At 41.3% G+C, this 18,994-nt stretch overlaps 2 protein-coding genes across 5 annotated transcripts in view; one reads left to right on the forward strand and one right to left on the reverse strand.

The window, feature by feature from the left end:
- The window catches only part of LOC134165439 (trifunctional purine biosynthetic protein adenosine-3-like), a 29,919-nt gene extending 23,895 nt beyond the window's left edge, over positions 1 to 6,024 (forward strand). For both annotated transcript variants that reach the window (XM_062622231.1, XM_062622230.1), the window contains exons 20-22: positions 1,368 to 1,509; positions 2,724 to 2,839; positions 3,900 to 6,024. In XM_062622231.1, the coding sequence (XP_062478215.1) occupies positions 1,368 to 1,509; positions 2,724 to 2,839; positions 3,900 to 4,172 (531 nt within the window). In that variant the 3' untranslated portion in view covers positions 4,173 to 6,024. The remainder of the gene's footprint in view (positions 1 to 1,367; positions 1,510 to 2,723; positions 2,840 to 3,899) is intronic.
- A 737-nt stretch (positions 6,025 to 6,761) lies between these two features.
- GART (phosphoribosylglycinamide formyltransferase, phosphoribosylglycinamide synthetase, phosphoribosylaminoimidazole synthetase) overlaps positions 6,762 to 18,994 on the reverse strand; it is a 37,666-nt gene continuing 25,433 nt past the window's right edge. For all 3 annotated transcript variants that reach the window (XM_062622235.1, XM_062622234.1, XM_062622232.1), the window contains 8 exons: positions 17,154 to 17,402; positions 16,645 to 16,797; positions 15,294 to 15,497; positions 14,838 to 14,969; positions 14,095 to 14,225; positions 12,452 to 12,593; positions 9,353 to 9,468; positions 6,762 to 8,155 (listed from right to left, as the gene is read on the reverse strand). In XM_062622235.1, the coding sequence (XP_062478219.1) occupies positions 7,973 to 8,155; positions 9,353 to 9,468; positions 12,452 to 12,593; positions 14,095 to 14,225; positions 14,838 to 14,969; positions 15,294 to 15,497; positions 16,645 to 16,797; positions 17,154 to 17,402 (1,310 nt within the window). In that variant the 3' untranslated portion in view covers positions 6,762 to 7,972. The remainder of the gene's footprint in view (positions 8,156 to 9,352; positions 9,469 to 12,451; positions 12,594 to 14,094; positions 14,226 to 14,837; positions 14,970 to 15,293; positions 15,498 to 16,644; positions 16,798 to 17,153; positions 17,403 to 18,994) is intronic.

The following is an 18,994-nucleotide window of genomic DNA, read 5'->3' on the forward strand; positions in this document are numbered from 1 at the left end:
TATGTTTCGTGTTTCACTTCTGTTTAAAACTTTTACTGAGGGTGAGTGGATGTAGCAGAAAGCTGTCAAATTTACCAGCAGAGGCAGAGCTGAAAGCTCTTCAGTGCTCATTGGAGGCTGTGAGTCTTTCCGGTCTCTTCAGTGAGTGCTACGCTCCAGAGTTAGGAAGGGACTTCAGACCACAAGTGTTGTGATGATTTGGGTCTGAGACTGTAGCCCATGCAGGTTCAAGCGTTTAACTTAAATCAGTAAGACTTTAGGCTCTGCAAAACACATAAGTGTGTTGTCTGCTTGGCTAATCCCTTCTTAGAAAGACCTTTGTCTCGTGTTGTGCTCAATCACTTTCAGTGGCACCACACTAGCCTTTTCTCCTGTCTGTGGTCAGTACAATAGCACTATGTTACAGAAATTTTCACTGGTTTGTTTCATCAAAAGAAATCTAGAAAGGCATTACCATCGTGTCACTGTGTTTGTCTAAGCTTAGAACATGGCTTTTGAAAACATTCACCAACTTGGGATTTCAAATGCCACCCACCAGGACTCTTCCTTCTAACGTTAAATAAATTGGAACAGTTACCATGTCTGTACTGTGATGCACAGATGGAAATAGAGGCTCCCCATGCATTAAAAAAGCTTCCTCAGCGGCTGAGTTGGATTCGTGATAATTTGTTTCTAGCAATATAAAGACTCATCTCTAGGAAACAAAAGGAGATATGTCAAAATCCATTCACATTTTCATAGGCAAACACACAACAGATTGTTAGCTCCTTATTTGAAAGTCCTCATGGACAGAATCAGGAGTCAACAGTTACCTTAGGAGCTGAGGCTGAGAGGTGGAGTAGACATAAGAAAAGTTCCCGACTTCTCCTCCCCTTCCACAGAATGTCTGGCCCATGTGTTGTCTTTTAGATGAGTTTGTGCTTTTCATTGAGCCACTTCAGACTAACTGGTGATGGTGATACAGTGAGTCATTGCTGGTTTTACTTTAGCCTTTGGCTAGACCTTCTGGAATCAGAGGTCAGTATCTACCAATGTGTTCTGCCTTATTTCCCTCTGTACCACATTACCCACATGTTTCTCTTTTCACAGTTGGCTTCTCTTTGCACCGTTTTTGTACATGTCCTAGAAAGCACCCTGTGTGATACAGCCACTGTCAGCTAGCAAGTGATTTGGGTGTTCCCAGGAATGTTTATATGAATGTGACAAATCACAAATGTCCTGAATAATGTACCCACTTGTAACGTTTTAAATCCTCAAGTGCCCTGGAATAAATGCAGTTTGCTTTCCCTTTGTTGCCCAAGTAGCTGCTCTCATTCACAGGGGGTTTATTGCCTTAATATGTTTTTTGATGTGTTTTAATGTTTTAGGTGATTGATCATAAGTTATATGGGAGTCGCTCTGAATTTGACAGCACCATTGACCAAGTTCTTGAAGAATTTGCTGTTGAACTAGTATGTCTTTCAGGATTTATGAGAATTTTGTCCAGTCCTTTTCTCAGAAAATGGAAAGGTAAGAAATTAGAAATGTAAAACAGAAATTAAAATATGGATGCTTGCTCTCACCACATTGACACAGTCACAGTTCTTTGTCCTTTGGTTAATCTCTCATGGCCTTGCTGGCACTGAGGTTTGCATGTTAATCAGTGGGGCTGCCCTACACTTTCATTTTTTCCAGCCAGTGGGACTGTGCTGGGATTCTTACTGCGCATTGACAGAGAACTCCCTTGTGCTGGCATAATGAGGAACAGAGGGGCAAAGTAAGGGTCACAGATATGGTCTGTCTGCCTTCCTTCTGGGAAGGAGGATTGCCTGTGGACAGGCAGGAGTTTTGTTCTGTCTGCAGTAGGGGACAGGTAGCATAACGATGTTATTCATCAAGGAGCAGTGCTGGGGAGTTGTGCTGACCTTACTCCCTGCAGTTGTCACTCAGAAACAAAAGGGTGAGAGACTGATTTCTCATTCATCTCCCTCCTGTACTGCCCTGACGGCTACACAGCATAGCATCACTCTGTACTGTGTGCTGTAAGTACAGCCTTACAGCCCGCTGAGTGAATGCGGCTCTGCCATGGGGCAGAGCTTTCTTTAGACACATTCCAGGCCAGTGGAGGGGAAAAACGCACATTCCTCTTTCCTCTGGGTGCCTCGTGTCAGCTCCCAGGGCTTTGCTCAGAAGCTATTCTCTCACTGTGCGGATTGCATTTGGACAGACTTCTTTGGGAATGATGTTTCCTATGAAAATCACTTCCATCTGTGCAGTGTCTCTGCTTGCGGCTGCAGTGTGAAGTCCTCCGCTTCCAAGCCCCTCTTCTGCAGCATGAGGGCTGGTCACCTGGTAGGGGAGAGACTTACCACTATCTGGCCATCTACAGACACAAAAGCAAATGAGGTCCTTGACCTTAACTGAAACAAGCTTGCCTGGCTACTGCCAAAGCCTGCACACCATCACCTGTGCTCCTGGAAGAACACCGTTTCCTCAGATCAAGGCAGTGCTTTCTCAGATTGCCTTGGAGATCGTCACACCGTGTGTGTGTTTTGCTTTTTAACCTGAATCTGAACATGCCCTGTTACATTCTGACTGCGGTTGAGACCATTTAAACTCCTGAGTGGAGATCAGTGCTTCTATTTTAAACTGATGATCACATCTCACTTTTATTTTTAAAGGAAATTCAGTTCAAATTGATTTTTTTCCTTTTTTTTTTTTTCTCCTCTCATACCAATGCCCAGGGAAAATTCTGAATGCTTCCCCATCACTTTTCCCACCAATAAAGGACAGAAATGCCCATCAGCAAGCCCTGCAAGGTGGACACAAAGTCACAGGCTGCACCGTGCATTTTGTCCTGGTAAGTATCCTCTTGCCCAGCATTGAGTAAGTTATGAAGAGGAATGTCATGGTTTAAGCCCAGCTGGCAACCAAGTACCATGCAGTTGCTTGCTCACTCCCCCAGCCCATCCCCAGTTGAATGGGGAGGAGAATCAGAAAAGAGGTAAAAATCTGTGGGTTAAGATAAGGGTTAATAATTGAAATAAAATATAATGTAATAATAATAAGAAGAAAGAGAGAGGAAGGAATAAACCCCACCGGCCAAAAGAAGTCCAAGTGATGCTCACCACCCACCGACCAATACCCAGCTCGACCCAAGCAGCAGTTGGTCCCTTCTGGGTGACTCCTTCCAGTTTGTATACTGGGCATAATGTGCTGTGGTATGGAATACCCCTTTGGCTAGTTTGGGTCAGGTGTCCTGTCTCTGATTCCTCCCGGCTTCTTGTGCCCCTCCTCACTGGCAGAGCATGAAAGGCTGAAAAGTCCTTGATCACAGTAAGCATTACTTAGCAGCAGCAACTAAAACATCCGTGTGTTATCAGGATTGTTCTCAGACTAAAGCCAAATCACAGCATTGCACCATATACTAGGAAGAAAATTAACTCAAATTAAAGAAAATTAGCTGTATTCCAGACAAGACCAGGACATGGAATTTGCTGTTTTCTTTTATTTCTGAAGGCAGAAACAGGAAGAGGTAACAGGAGTGTGTGGAAATCTTAGGATTGGTACCAGTAAAAACCAGAAGATACGGGGATTACATTGTGTTTGTGGTTTCTTAAGGTTCTGTCTTCTCTCTTCATATTATGGTTTGGGTTTTTTTCAGTTTCTCCTACTCAGCAAACTGCCCTCTCAATCTTCTAGCCCATGTCTCTTTTCCTGCTGTACCCCCTGAGGTAATGTGGGTACCCCTAATGGAGGTGCAAGCCTCTCTAGGTGTTCTTCAGGCCTCCTGCACACAACTGCGCACATGCATGCTGAGATCTCTCACGAGACTTTCTCTGCCCTGTCCACATTGTCCATAACCTTTCCAAGACTGTTCACCAGCCTCTTCTAAAAGATTGCCACTATCCCCATTTCAGGAGGAATCTAGTCCGAAAGCTATGATCCACCAGGAGCCAGTATCTGTGAAGGCAGATGACACGGAGGAGATGCTGTCAGAAAGGGTTAAAGAAGCTGAGTGTCGGGCTTTTCCTATTGCCCTGCAGCTGGTGGCCAGTGGAGCAGTGCAGTTAGGAGCTGATGGTAAAACATACTGGAAACAAGAGAGCCAAGGTCTGTGTCTTCAGGAAGAGAAGAGAGACTGCACATCCTCTCCCGTGGCTCTGGAGCCTCAAGAAAACAATGTGGTGTAGCCAGGTTAACAAGTGGCTTGCTGTCTGCTCATCTTTCCCTCTTCTCTCCTCCTCTATGCCCTTGATGTGCTCCTTTTTGACTGCAGGCATATCAGTGTCACAGGTTTCCATTCTGAGCCATGATCCCTTTCCGTTAGCTTGCAGCTTTAGTTACACTTGTTTTGCAAAATTGGCAGTGGAAGCCAAACTCTCATTCCAGATTTTGAATTTTTGTTCTGTTCTTTCATCTGTGAAGGAGATGCTGTGGTACAAATCAAAGAAGCGGCTTAAGATGTAAAAGTGGCCTAGTGCTTTGGAGGGAAATTAGTCCAAGTTTTGTTGGCTGCATCACCACGATGCAGAGCACCAGGAGCTTCAGAAAACAACCACAAATAGGAGCCAGACATGCCTGGGCAGATCAGAAGTGAGGTACAGCCTGGCACAGTGTGGATTTGTGGGTGAACAAGCATTGAGAATGAATGTATAGTTCTGTGGGAGGAGGTGGGAGCCTAGAAGGACCCCATCCTTGTGAGCCCCACCACTGTGGGAGCACCTCAGGGTGCAGAGAAGAGGATACATAAACAAGCACCAGTGTGGGAGCCAGAGTCTAGTGAACTCCCAAGCAGAAGACCCAAAGGCCAAAAGGCAGGGAACCTTAAAAGGCAAACCAAACTGAAACAACCCCACCTTCACAGATTATCAGTATGATGTGACAGTGCACACTGAACATACAACTAGACACTTTTTCCTGCTCCTTGAAAGGGAGAAGCGCAGAGACATTCCCAGAGTTCCAGATTAAAACATTTGGATCTTGAGGGATGACAATTTGATTGGAGGACTAGAAACACAAATTTCAGGCATTTTTCTTCCCTCGTCCTTGAAATCAGCAGAACAAGGCATGCTCAGCTTAACTTGCAACAGCAGGAAAACCTCTTTGTTGACTGAATGACTGGCTTGGTCCAGAGTCACTGCTGTTAAATAAAACCTTTTCCATGGAAGCTATTTTATAGCTGCCAGAATAATGACTTCCATGCAAGTAACAAACCAGAGGAGGAATGTTAGCTAAGAAGTTACTTGAACAAATTAGAAAAGGAGTAACCAGAGCTAGTATTCCATTGGAGAGATCCCTAATATCCATCAGATACAGTGAAAAAAATGTATTCTTATTTTGGTATTACACATACTGTACTAGTGAGGGACATACTGTATATTTCCCTCTTGGCTTTATCAGGCTGTTCGAGAGCATGAGTCAGATACAGTTAAAAGTCTAAATTTGTCCTTTCTTTTCTAAAGCATAGCTAATGGTGTTTCAGTAGTTGGGGAGGGAGAAAAATTCAGTTCCCTCCTGTGAGGTCTGCCATACAGAAATCTGTATCTGTCTTTTGCACTGCAATGACTGGAGAAAGGAATATGTGTTTTTCATGACCTGGGAGAAATAAGAAGATCTGTAACTAGGCAAGATTAACAAATGTTTGGTATATAGAGATACTTTTTTATGATATGCACATTGCTTAATTTGCTTTTGGTTTGTTGTAACTCTGTAGAAACTTCCTGTTGTGTATTATTTGAATTGCATGGCATGCATGACTGAATGTTCCAAACGTCACAAATAAAATGTTAAAAGAGAACAAGGCACAAGTTATGGTTTCCAGACAATCACCATGGTATCAAACAACTCCTTCTCCAGTCATGCTGCTGGCATCCCTCTGAGGTTGGGTGCGGTATATTATTAATCTATTATTATAGATTATATATTAATCTATCTACTCTTTATACAGAGTGGTAATTGAAGCAAAGAACTGGATCTAAGATCCAGTTCACACTCACATTTCTTTTCATGCATTTGTAGAAATACAGATAAGTGCTAAAACCCCATTTGCCATCAGCTTTAGATGGCAGAACACCCTACTCCCCCTCAAGCTGTCTGTGATGGAACAGGGTATTGGGTTTGGAACATCTGAGCCTTCTGTTGGCCTTCCTGGCACAGATCAAACTGCTTTTATCGGTATTGTACTTACTAACTGTAAGAGTAGTGATTTCACCTCTAGTGGTCTTAACTTCCTCTAACCTGTGAGTTAAGTACAATTTGTTTTGACTTGTAGATGCTTTACTTTGCAATGTAGCTCTGGCACTGAGCTCGTGCGGGCTGAGCCCCTGCCAGGGCTGGACTCTCCCTGCATCTTCTGCATCCTCACTGAGCCAGGCTGGATTTCAGACCTCGGTGGGCAGTTTGCCTGTGGGGATGCCCTTCTGTGGGAGGGCAGGTTTGTAAAGAAAAACTCTGGGATGAAGACTTGGCTTTTACTCTTTGCCCTTTACAAGCAAATCAGATTGGACCATGTCATTTTCCTCTGTATTGGCTTGAGCTTTATCCTCAGTGACAAACAATGACAGGAGTATCTTGTCAGCAAGTTTCTTCATCACGGACCAGCTGGCCATGGACACAGTAAGGTCACCACACTCAGTGAATTGTTCCTGACTTACTCAGGACTGCACATGTTGTAACCTCACAAACTGATTTATGGGTGCTGTACTTCAGACAAAGTTAAATTCTGGTTCACAGACTCCTTCTCCAGCTCATCCCCCTGGCAAAGGAATTCCACTGAAAGATTTTGATGTTTAAATTTTTAAATTTATTAGACATGATTTCAAATCCAAATTGAGATTATGTTAACGCAAAAGTACCATGAGGACTTTAGTGCACAGAATACAAATTAGCTTTCTCTGTATTAAAGGGGAGCCCTAAAACATACATAATCAGCTTCAGTCAGATGCTTCTGGATTGTATGGGGGAAAACTGATTACTTTAGTGAATACATTAAAATGTTTCTACAATTAATATTAAAATATTAAAAAAACAGGTGCTTTTTCACCAGAATTGAACTGTTCAAAACCCTTATTGTTTCCATCAGTATTTCAAGTGAAAATACGGGTCCAAGAATAAAGGCACTTAACTTTACCAGAATTGCTGAAGCATGTCTCACAAGCCAAGAACACATTCTGTATCTAGTCCTAACCCTCCTTCTGCTTGTTAAAAAGAAAAAAAGCCAAACAACTATGTTGCTTCTGAACAAATCTTTGAGGCAAATTCGTATGTGGATTCACATGGGGATGCCCAAGGGCAAATGGTCATTGGATATTTAATCTATTCAGCACCTGATAGCAAGTCCAGCGCTTGAAATTACGGGCTATTTCCAGAATCTGGGCCAGACAAAATCTACCAACTTTAAAATAGAAACTGTATGGGAAAAAGCCAATTTTATTACCTGCAGGAATACTTAGTGTTTTGGGAGGCCAGTTCTTGTTTTGGCTAAAGATTTTTGTGAGTAAAATTTTTGCCTTTAGCTGTCTCTCACATTGTACCAATTCCATTACTTTTCCCCACAGACACTTCACAGCACATGAGAAGAGTGTCCTCTGTTATAGCCCATACGGTCTGTTAGACAGTAATACTGATGTTCCCAAGTCAACCTGAGGGATGCCCAAATCCTTCTGTAACCAAGAGAAGGGGTTTTTTGTTTGTTAAGAAATTGATTGAGAGCCCAAATGTTGGCAAATAAAGTGATTATACTTAGGAAACATGTAACAGAGCCATCACTGAAACTACTGAGAACAGCCCCCTTCCTCAATATTTCCATTTGTGGCTTTCTCCAGATTTTCCTTTGAACCTCTATTCGAGTGAGAACATGACATGGTAAACTCTATGTTGAAAACACTACGCGAAGAGAATACATCGTCCGTGTTACTAGTCTGTGACCTCTGTTTCTATCAATTAAGGCATCCAGCTGCCCCACCTGAGGACGCTGGCAGATGTGATGCTCCTACTTCCAGTAGATCTTACCGGCTTCCCCAACCTGCACAGCCCCACTGGCGACAAGCTGCAGGGCAGCAGGGAAGGCTCGGTGCTCAGCCTCCTTCACCCTTTCGGACAGGGTCTCCACTGTGTCACCAACCTTAACTGGAACCGCCTCTTGGAAAATGATTGCTCCAGCGTCAACTTCCTCCTGTAAAAGCAATAGCCAAGAAGTCTATGCGGTTGAAAGAGGACAACAAATGTAACCCAGCTGCCTTGGGGATCTGTTTATCATTACACTATTACAGAGAACATGAATTTGGGCTCATGTGAGGAGTGCAAAAAAGATGCTGGCATCCACACTGGCCTGCAAGGCACTGACAGAAGTGTAGTGTTCACAGAAAAATAGGAGGTAGGCAGAACACCATCGAGTAACATTTCCGCTACAGAAAAGAAAAGAAAAAAAGCCATGCTAACTGGGGACATGATAGGCTAAATCGGACCAAATGATGACATTTCAATTCAGAAGAGTGAATTAGCCAAGCCATGGCACAGAGCCGGAGCAGAGGACACCGCAGGTCTTTCTTCTGCATGTCAGTGAGGCAGATCCCCGCTGCTGAGTTACTGTTTCTCGGTACATTGCCACACAGAGAAGAAACCCAAAGTCATATCATGGAGAAAGGAATGCAATTTTTCCTTCTTTCTGGAAAATAGTTTTTATCTCCTTTTCCAAGAGAAAGGAAAAATCATGAGAACAGATGTCAGGAGCAGTGGAAAAGGAGAGGATAATCTGAAGAATGCAGCAAAGAGGAGGAGACTAGTTACTGTCAACCCTGAGAACTGAACAACATGGAAAAAATGCACCCTGAGGTGATAAAAATGTGCATCTTCCCAGTGGAGACATCCCTGGCTTTTGTTTTCTTAGTTTCTAACAGAAATTGTGAAGTTTTTCTCCATTACCACAAACACTGGATTACTTCTCAACAAATCAAAGCTTCTTGCACCATTCCCAGCGTTGTTGGTTGTCGAGTTCTCTTTTTTTCTTTTCTTAAAAGCAATGACTCAGGAAGGTTCTACAATAAAATCTAAGAGTTGGTGCTGTGTAGTAATAAAGATCTGGGGTTAGCCAAGGCCTTATATGAACTAGTACCCCTGCTCCAACTGGTGCTGGTAGGAAGCAGTGGGATGCTTAGGGAAGAAGTTAGCTTAGGTAAAGCCTAAACTCCTGTATAGACTATTAATTTCCAGTTCCTTCTCCAGGGATGGCAAACTAAAGCTCTATATTGTCTAATAATGTTACAAATGAACAAAGGAGCAAAGGTGATGGTATAAAGGTGTTCCAAGCAAGCTCTGAGGTGAAAATCTTAAGACTAATGAATTACAAAGGGAAGGAGAAGAAAGTACTTACAGCTACAAAGTGTACAGTGCAGCCTGTGACCCGCACTCCAGCCTGTAACACCAATTTGTGGGCATTTGCACCCTTAAAAGAAGGCAGTAGAGATGGGTGGATGTTCAGTATTTTTCCTGAAAATTACAAGTAAGATCATTGCCTTTCAGAATTCAGCCTTACCAGTGTGTTCAAAAGTACCATAATCAACAGAGGAACAAATGACATTAGTGAAGATTTTTCACACCTTCTGCATACACTTCATTTAAATGATACTGACAGACAACCACCCAAAGCATTTCAGAATGTCTCGCTCTTTCAGCAATCAGTTACAATCAATTGCATGGCTAAAGCACATTACTCCAGTGACTAATAGTTTTGATGTAGCTGCTCTTTCCCTCAGCACCTTGTTCTTCTTTGCCTTGATCACAATCCTCTTTCTTAGAAACTCGGTGCAGTTTCAAATGATGTAACAAATGCCCCATGACATGGCAAAAATTCTTTAGCCTGGACTTTTCCTCCACACCTGTTTTGGCTTAATGAAAGACAACAGCTGCTCATACGAGAGCCTTCTCTCTGCCCTTCTGAAAAGCACTTCTCTGTCACTACTGATTTCTATGTGGAAAGTTGGCAGGGGGCTCTTGAAATTGATAATGTAACCTCTAACGCTCAGCCGGATGCAACCATAGTTATGTCCCCAGGAAGCATGTACCTTACATTTGCTTTAGAAGAGAAAGCATATGCCTGCGTTCCCACCTAGATGTAAAGTAGGGGAGAGTGGCTGCTCATGACCTCAGGGTCTCACCACTGTGGTAATGCAATGGTTAAACCATGAGAAAACCTTTCTTCTTGCAGACTTCCCCTGTTTGCTCCTAATAGTCTGTGATAACTCCTCATGCCCATTGTGGAGCAGAGTGAAGTCAAAAGGTGCTTGACAGCCCCAGATCTTCTCTTAGATACAGTACAAACCTTTACAGGATAAAAAAAAGTGGCCATCAATACTATTTATACCCCAGAATGTTTCGCCCACGCCGTCTCTGCATGCCTCCTGTTTAGGAAGACCGTATGTCATAGGGATTCATTGAACACCACCTAAATGCCAAGCAGCGAGACGGAGCTGACAGATGCTGGCGGAGGCAGCAGTGTACTGAAATAGAGGCTTATGATTTTGTAATGTGAAGGGAAGGCCATTCCTGGCAGCACCGTGCAAAACCTGCCCGCTCAATGCAGTAATTCATGCAGATGGGACTGTGCAACTTAAAAGAGGCAAATGTATTGGCTGATCTTCAGCAATATCTCAAGTGTGGTTTGTATCTCCAAAATACCCTTTTTTGAGCATCAGCACCTCCCTGCTTGCTGCTCGAGTAAAAAAGTATTGGGGACAGTAGGCTGAAAACAACACTCTGCCCTTTTGTCTTAAGTTTCCCCACTTATTACAATAGCGTCAGAAACTGCTCTAAAGGAATGTGGGTTTCTGTTTGCTTGGTCTTGTTTTGTTTTTTAATCTGTCCTTTACGTTAATATTGAAAATTAACATTTCAGGGCCATTAAGCCAGACAGAGTTTCATAAGTAACTTCACACTCAATGTCCTTGTGACTGCGAGAGGAAGAAAAAGCAACAGCTTCTAAGAGAGCTGCAACAAGAAGTGATTACTGGTGGACAATTTAGGGCAGTCAGCACCTGGACATGTCTTGAGTCAGAGTTTTACAGCAGGTTCCAGTTAGCTGGCACAGATCCCTGAGCTCAACTTTGAGCTCACACCTGAGACTCAACTGAAGCATACTCTTGGTCAGAGCTCACACAGGTGTCTATTTACAAGCTCAATTCAGTGCTGGGCATTTAAAAAGTGAGTTAACCATTCTATACTGAAACAAGTCTTTTCTTTTGCTCTCAGGCCAGTCATATATATAATGCAAATCTTGCACTGTGTAGGGCCATCATGCTCTGTTCCTAAATCAGAGGGAACTAAACCCACCCTTTATTTACAAGGTCTTTGCACTGGAGAAAGTTCTTTTCCATCCTCTACACAGATACTCAAAAGACATCTCCTGTAGCGTGGAATTCCTCTCTCCCAACTACAGCCATCTGCAGCACAGACTTTTATGTCTTCTGGACTCCATAATGAATGGGAAGAAACAAAAACAATTCACCTGACTTTAGCTGACAGCTTTAGCATAAAATGAATTGCCTCCTAGGAATGCCTGGTTTGCTCCACTGGTTTTTAAGAGAGGTGTGAAAAGTAGTTCAGGTGTAAAAGGTCTGTTATCACAGACGCACCCAGGGGAACACAAAAGTCACCCTGTGAACAGTAAGGCCACCCAATGTGTAGGCTGACCAGCCTGCAATTAACTGGTATGAGCAAGAACTAGTTTAAGTAACCCTGACTGAACCCAAAGCAGAGCAAACACTGAAAAGAGCAGCTGTTTGTGTGATTCGGGACACCCTGAAAGAAACAGGGGTAAGAGGAATGTAACAACTGGGGGAGGGAGAGCAGCCGCTGAAGTAGGCAGAGGTGTTACCAGCCTGTAACAAAGCCCTGGGAAAACTGTAAAAGATGACCAGAATGGAGACACTGTAAACATGTTGGACCTATGTGCCTGTGAAACCTGCCACTTGGATTCAGACAGCTCCTCTGATGTCTGACCAGACGACTGGCAAGGTCGTGTTAACAGGAACTGCATGTTACTGCCCAGTTCTGCAGTTTTACACGCAGCTGAAACAGCTAATCTGTTAGGGGAACAAATTCTCAGTGTGTGGATGCTCACATCTGCCTGACCAACACCCTCTGCTTAGGCAACAATTTGCTCTGCATCTCATGTTTGCAGAGATCTAAAGCCTTCACAACCTTATTTTTAAACATTTTCTAATAAATCAAAGACTACAAGATCTTCACTTGCCCTTGGCTTCCTTAAATCTCTGTGGAAATGACAGAGGGAAGGGGAAAAATACTGCCTTTCTCTTTCTTATACCTTTCCTTACAAGATGGGAAGAGTCTAGTTTCCTGCAAACCCAGAATTAGTATGATCACATCTCTATATTTTTCCCATTTTCTTCTTCCTGAGGATAAGGTATAAAATTTCTTTTATTAAAAACATGCATATAGTACTATGCTGGCTTACCTTCCCATTTTTTGACAAAAGGACCTGACAGTATTCGCATAAATCCAGCCAGACAGATCAGTTCAACCGAGAATTCTTCAAGGACTTTGTCAACAGCACTGTCAAATTCAGTGCGACTTTCATACAATTTATGGTCAATAACCTGTGATAACCCAAAAGACACAGAAATAGGGACATGGTGTTAGTTTAATCGAGCCCTAAGAGCACAATCAAATGATAGCCTGGAGTAATAAAACCCAAGTTAATATCCACGTGTGGCTCAAGTTGGGTGCACATGCACAGCAAGAAGAGTTCATAAATGCATGCAGCTCACAGGCAAACTTGCAATCTTTATTCCTGTTCACAAAGAGCTATCACCAGAATAAACAAGAATTTGGTTTTATTAGGCCCACAGCTGTAGGCCCCAGCATTCTGACACCATGTAACAACCTACAAATGTAGGTCATTAAGACAACCTAAAGTCTTACAAGTATTTCATTCAATTTAAGGCCTCTGACAGTTTTAAGCAGTTGAACCTTGCTAAAAATTTTATCACAAAACCTTGACAGAAAGGCTAATCACAACTCATAAAACAGCCCCTACTGCATAAGGTCAATGTTCTTGAGTTACATATTTTCCATCCAGGACACATCCCCTCGTTTAAGCAGGAAGAAGGCAGTGCTATGTAACTTAAAACATCCAGAGTCTTTAAAATAAAAGTATCTGTTAATGCCTACCAGATTTACCACAGTAGTTTTGAAACACCAGAAGCGGTTAGCTGAGAAGGTGGTAGAGAGCACTGGAAATAGAGCCCAGCTCAATACTGGGCAGAACTACCCAGTTCTGGCACAACATATTCCTCAGTGCCCCTGTTTCATCACTTTCCATCTTAACCATTGAGACCATCAGCCACCCCAGACTGTATTTTTTCCCCTCATTATATGTTTGTTCTTCCCTGCACACCATGGACATACTTTACTTGTGATCCTTGTGTACTCCCAAATAACAGACAGCAATGCTGATGTTCAAATCCTGCTACCATTAAAGTTAATAGCAAAGCTTGCATTAAGCACAACTCTTCCCTGTGCCCATAGCTATCAGTGAGAAAGAAGTGTCTGTAAAATGCTAAGTTAGAACAGTAGCATTTCACATCTGTAATACAAATGACTGAACAAAGAGCAAAGCAATGAAGTGCTCGATTCAGTGACACTAAGGGAAATGCAGTTTGGTTTGCATTTATACTGAAGAGCCTGAAGCAATGCCCAAGTAGTCGGTGGAAAGTCCTACTGTGTTTGACATCCCTGTTTCAGCCAAATGAACTACCATGTCTGTTTAGCATGTAATTTTAAAATTAAATTTGGATAAAATAGCTTGTTACTTCAGTGTAAATGCACTACACTTAAATACATGGCAAAGTTTAAACTGTAACTCGTGACAGTTTTGCCCTTGTTTAATATTGACTGCTCCCATCAGGATTGCTGGCAGCATCTCTCAGAAGGAGAAAGTTTGCTCAAGGGCATAAATTCATGACAGACTGAAAAAAGAAAAGCTAAGGCTTCCTATCAAACCATCTTTTACCCCAGTATAATTCGTTATGTCACAGTGCCTTCCCACTATAGTCAGAGACAATGATGGCTAGTTTTAAAAAGATGAGAAACACTTACCCTTGTAGAAATACCAGCTTTTTCAGCTCTCCTTAAGCCCTCCACACCAGCTTTGTTAGAAACAACAAGAACTATTTGTGCAAAACTGGTGGGTTTCTTTGTGCTGCTTATGAGGGCTTCCAGATTTGTGCCTATGAGTGACAAAATAATTAATGAATATTACATTCCTGGAGAATAAATATAGTTAAGAGCCAGAAGAGGTTTTAAATAAGCAGCAATGTGAGTGAGACCCAATCCAAAAATCACTGATGTTAACAATAATCCTTTTTTAATTGGTATTACTGGAGGCTGAATTTGACAGCTGGAGGCTATAGGGCTTTTACTAGCAATTAGATTTGCAAACTATAATTCATGGAATTGAAATGATGGTCTACCCCTTAGCAAGTGAGAATACTGGAAACCCTAGCAGAGCCTATCTGGCAAGAAGAAATTCTGATCTATTTGTGAAATAATGCTGTTATTCCTACAGTGCAATCATTATTTGGATTTGGAGATATGCAGAGTCTGTAGATAAAATGAACACAGGTGTAATTCAAGTGAGTTTGCAGCAGAGGTTAAAGATCATTCTGTTTGTGACTGAAATTAATCCATGAGCCAAATCCATCCTGCCTGTTACTGAAAGCCTGCTAGAAGCCTATCAGAACCTCCATGGAGAATTGAAGGACTTATGAGATTTTACATCTAAGATCAAGTTCTGTTTTCAATAGTCTGTTTTACACTGTATTGAAGAATATAACTCTCACCTGTTCCAGAGATAAGGACAGCAACCTTCACTTTCTTTGTTTGGATTTTGCCTTGGATATGGCTGCGCAGAGACAATGACCTATTTGCCTGCAAGGCTCGAAGCAGATTATGGACTTTAACATGGGCAGAGCCTGAACACAAGAGGAAAAAAAAACAAACGAAGCAATGCATAAATAAAAGGAGAAACAGAGAGGGGAGGAAAGCGCTCATGAAAAGAGATTAATGACACTGCTTTACTCCTCATTATTTATTTATAGTTATGGTGACATCTGACATTGCTAATCACGTGTTCTATGGACTAAGACTGAAGTCATAAGGGCTGTCATTTTAATACCTTGTGCAAAAAAGCCATGGAGGTGTCAATCAAGAGATTTTCAGCTAACCTCCATGAAGACCCACCAGCTAAGGAACTAAGCTCTGCATTTTTTCTTTAAGGAAAATAAAAATGTAATAACCTTTTTGAAGGGAGACAACTTTCCCAATCAGCCAGGCTGCCTCATGTCTCTCTATGTCCTTGAGGACCTGCTGAGCCAGCTCCTTCTGAACTATCAAGACAGCACCGATGCCACAATTAAACGTTCGAGTCATTTCCTCCTCAGAGAGGTTCCCTTCTTTATGGAGCCAGCAAAAGATTTCAGGAATCTTCCAGGTAAGAGCATCTGAAGAGAATTGAAAATACAAATGAAGAGTGGAAATCAGTACTAACGGACAAATACTAAAAGTATTAGAGTATTGAGAGGCAAGATCTGTGTGAAAAGTACAGATAAAGTCCCACAGCAGCATTAGCTTGAGTGAAATCAGCTTCCATGCACAGAAACAGGATTTTTGTTTTTGCTTCCTTACTGAACAAGGCTTGGGAGTAGAAAGAAGTATCACTCTGGGAAGAAAATAATCATATTGCTCTGCTGCAATCCACTAATCAGTAATTCAAAGTGGGCTCTGAGGCATTCCTTGGAAAATCCTTGTCTTGAAGATGACACTTCTGCTTCTAGAGAAACTATTGTACCAGAACAGTAGCCTTAAAGCTGTCAAAAAAGTCTCATATTGCCCATAATTCTGACCAGGTAAAGATGATTTACAGCAGCATGAGAAATGCTTCTGGACAAGCTACTGTAAAGGAACTCCAAAGACACTAAGTTTCTTTCTTGTGTTATTTTTAAAATTGCATTATCTCCATTTATATATACCAGTGCCCACTAGGGAAAAATGGAAGAATGATTTACATGCAGTTCTGGAGTGCAAAAGTCATTATTAGTTCTCTTACTTTATTCTACAACACAGTGAACACTGCATAGACTACAGTAAGTCATCTACCTTTCCATACTACACTTTGTAAGTGAAATACACTTTCTACCACACCTGATGAGGTTGTGGTGAGGATTAATTATGGTATGTCAAATAGCAAGAGATGTACTTGAGCTAGTAATCGTATTTGAATGCTAATTCAAGACTTCATGATTATCATTTAATTAGCAATAATTCTGTAGGTTATTGCAAATTGTGACAGCTCACTTTGGATTGCTTTTAAAGTTGTTTTATTTTAGAAGTATGAATAAAATCCAATCCAAAGCACCACCAGGGGAAGTGAATTCAGTGGCAGCAGTCCTAAGACTACAAAGTGTTTTGACTGGCTCTGATTCAGACACAAGGAGAAATTCAGCAACAGTGAAGAAAAAAGCAAACATTTCTAGAGAGGCAAGTCTAGCTCTTACAGCACAAGTCAGCTGACACAGCCCTACTACAGAGGTTTCCACATCAATCCATATTAACATGAGGATGCTTCCATAGCTTTTCTTTTTATCTCACCTAAAACGACACCAAAGGACTCTGGGAGAACTCTGGGGATATTTTCCAGCAAGCCCCCTCCAGTGATGTGAGCATAGGCTTTCACATGGCCTGAGCGGAGGACGGGCAACAGAGTCTTACTGTAGATTTTTGTTGGGGTTAACAAGAGATCTCCTGTAGATGAAAGAGGGTGAAAGAAGACCAGTTACAGCACAGAAAGAAATGTTAATCAATATACAACTGAGGAAATCCCAAAATATTAATTTGCTGGAAATTAATAAGCATTGTACCACAGAGAGAACCACAATGTTCTACTTGTTTGGCATATGATTATTTATTTATCACCCTCCCCTTAATTTCTTTCCTGCATATGTGATTCAAGGGAAAAAAGAAGATGAAAACACATTAAAGAATATTTTTTTTAGTGCCTTAGAAAACTTACAAAAGCAAAAGAACAGATAAAACAATTGTGATATTTGCATGTTCAGAAGTTCAAGTTATAATGAAAGAAACTGCATGGTAAATGGTACCTAATGTCTGATGACCAGAGACCTCAACCGGAGAAGAGAAATCAAATGATGACTTTTCCACAATCTTCCTTACAAGGCTGTATCCATTGCTGTGAACCCCTGAAGAAGCTACTCCAATGACCATGTCTCCATCAGTGATTCTCTCCAGCTGGGGCAGCATCTGCCCTCGCTCCACTGCACCGACAGCAAAGCCAGCCAGGTCATACTCTCCAGGTGGATACATGCCTGGCATTTCAGCAGTTTCTCCTCCTGTGGGAAACAAAAAAAAAGAGAAAGGGGATGTTGTAAAACCGATGGGACTGGTAGGCTTGCAATTTTTCAGTTCTAAATTCATAAGGCATTAACAGAGTAATTTTTAAATTACATTAACAAACATTAAAAATAATTAAAAACATGCTTGTCACAGGCCCTTCAATTGACCAAGCAATACCAAATCAGGAAAGAATGCTTCCTCTCTCACTCTTGTGAATGCAAATCAATCCGATACATTTAATATTTAGTCTTTCATATTTCCAAATTTCTGTCAGGTTTAATATTCTCCATGCCAAGCTTACAAGATACAAGTAACACAAGAAACTCATTCAAGGACATCAAGGGAACAACATAACTATGTAGTCCCACTTGCCTTCATAAAGTTTTTGAACACAGTGCTATCCTGCTTGCCATTCCTGCCCACAACCTGGCCATCATTATCACTATTTGGGCTCCAAATTTACATGAGTGATGGTGGAAGCTGCAGTTGTGCTCAGTGATTGCCATTGCTCAATACTAGATTCTCTGGAAGCTTTTCCAGGTTTCTAAATAACATTGCTATAATCAACTTTAAAATCAAAGTGTATTTGCTTAGGTACATCTGTTTAAAACTGTATTTAATAACATTTCTGCAAAACCAAGCATGTAGTTAAGCCTTTCAGTACCTTGCTATCAAGTGGTCTGATGAGCTTAAGGTGACTGAGCTGAATACTCAGTTATTGCAGAAATGTAATGTAGAAATTTAGAAACATGTTTCAAATGAGACTTGTATGAGATGGTACTATACAAAGACAGGCTGTGCGTGTGCACAGTTATATGAATGTGTGAAGCTAGAGCCCAAACTGAACTTTATTTCAATGCTCCAGGCTACAGGAAAGCATTTCCTCCTTAGGTTCGGAGTTACTGCATTATCTCTGTCCCTTCTTTTCCAAGAGTGCCAGAAATTCGGAGAACAAATCATGGTTGTTTTATTTATAAGTTCAGTGGACTTATTTTTTTATTAGCACAAAAATGTATTTGCTAACTCATTTACAATCCCAAGACATTGTTCTTCAGTAATAAATTTAAAACATCTAAAGCCCTTTGTAGTCTTAAAGTCTTACAACTGGAAATAGAATCTTGACATTTCAGTAAGTAATTTCACACCAAGATTTCACATAACATGTACTTATGCTAAAGTATGAATGGTTTGATTATACTGGGTAAACTGAGAGAGCACCTTAAGAAAAATATAAAGCTGACTAACAGTTCATGCAGAAAAAATTAAACCAGAACATAAGTAGCCTCTTGTTAAAAGCTTGTAAACTACCTCAAAATGACACACTCCCAATTACAAAGGGCTTTTGTTACTAACTTTCTTAAAGAATTAGAAAAAAAGAACAAAATTACTGTATTACAAATTATAAAGTGGTACCTAATGTAAGACACTTGAACTGTCATTTTTAGTATCAAATTAAAGGTAATATTTGAAAAATCGTGGCAATTCTCCATGTCTGGTTTTATACAAAAAGAAGGAAAAACAAAAATTATGTGAGGAAACAGAACTTTCTGGGTTTATTACTCTAAAATTTAACATTGTACTCCTTTTA

This window comes from Pezoporus occidentalis, unplaced genomic scaffold, assembly GCF_034315485.1.
Source record: "Pezoporus occidentalis ecotype Australia unplaced genomic scaffold, CSIRO_AGI_Poc_V1 ctg24, whole genome shotgun sequence".
Classification (NCBI taxonomy): domain Eukaryota; kingdom Metazoa; phylum Chordata; class Aves; order Psittaciformes; family Psittacidae; genus Pezoporus; species Pezoporus occidentalis.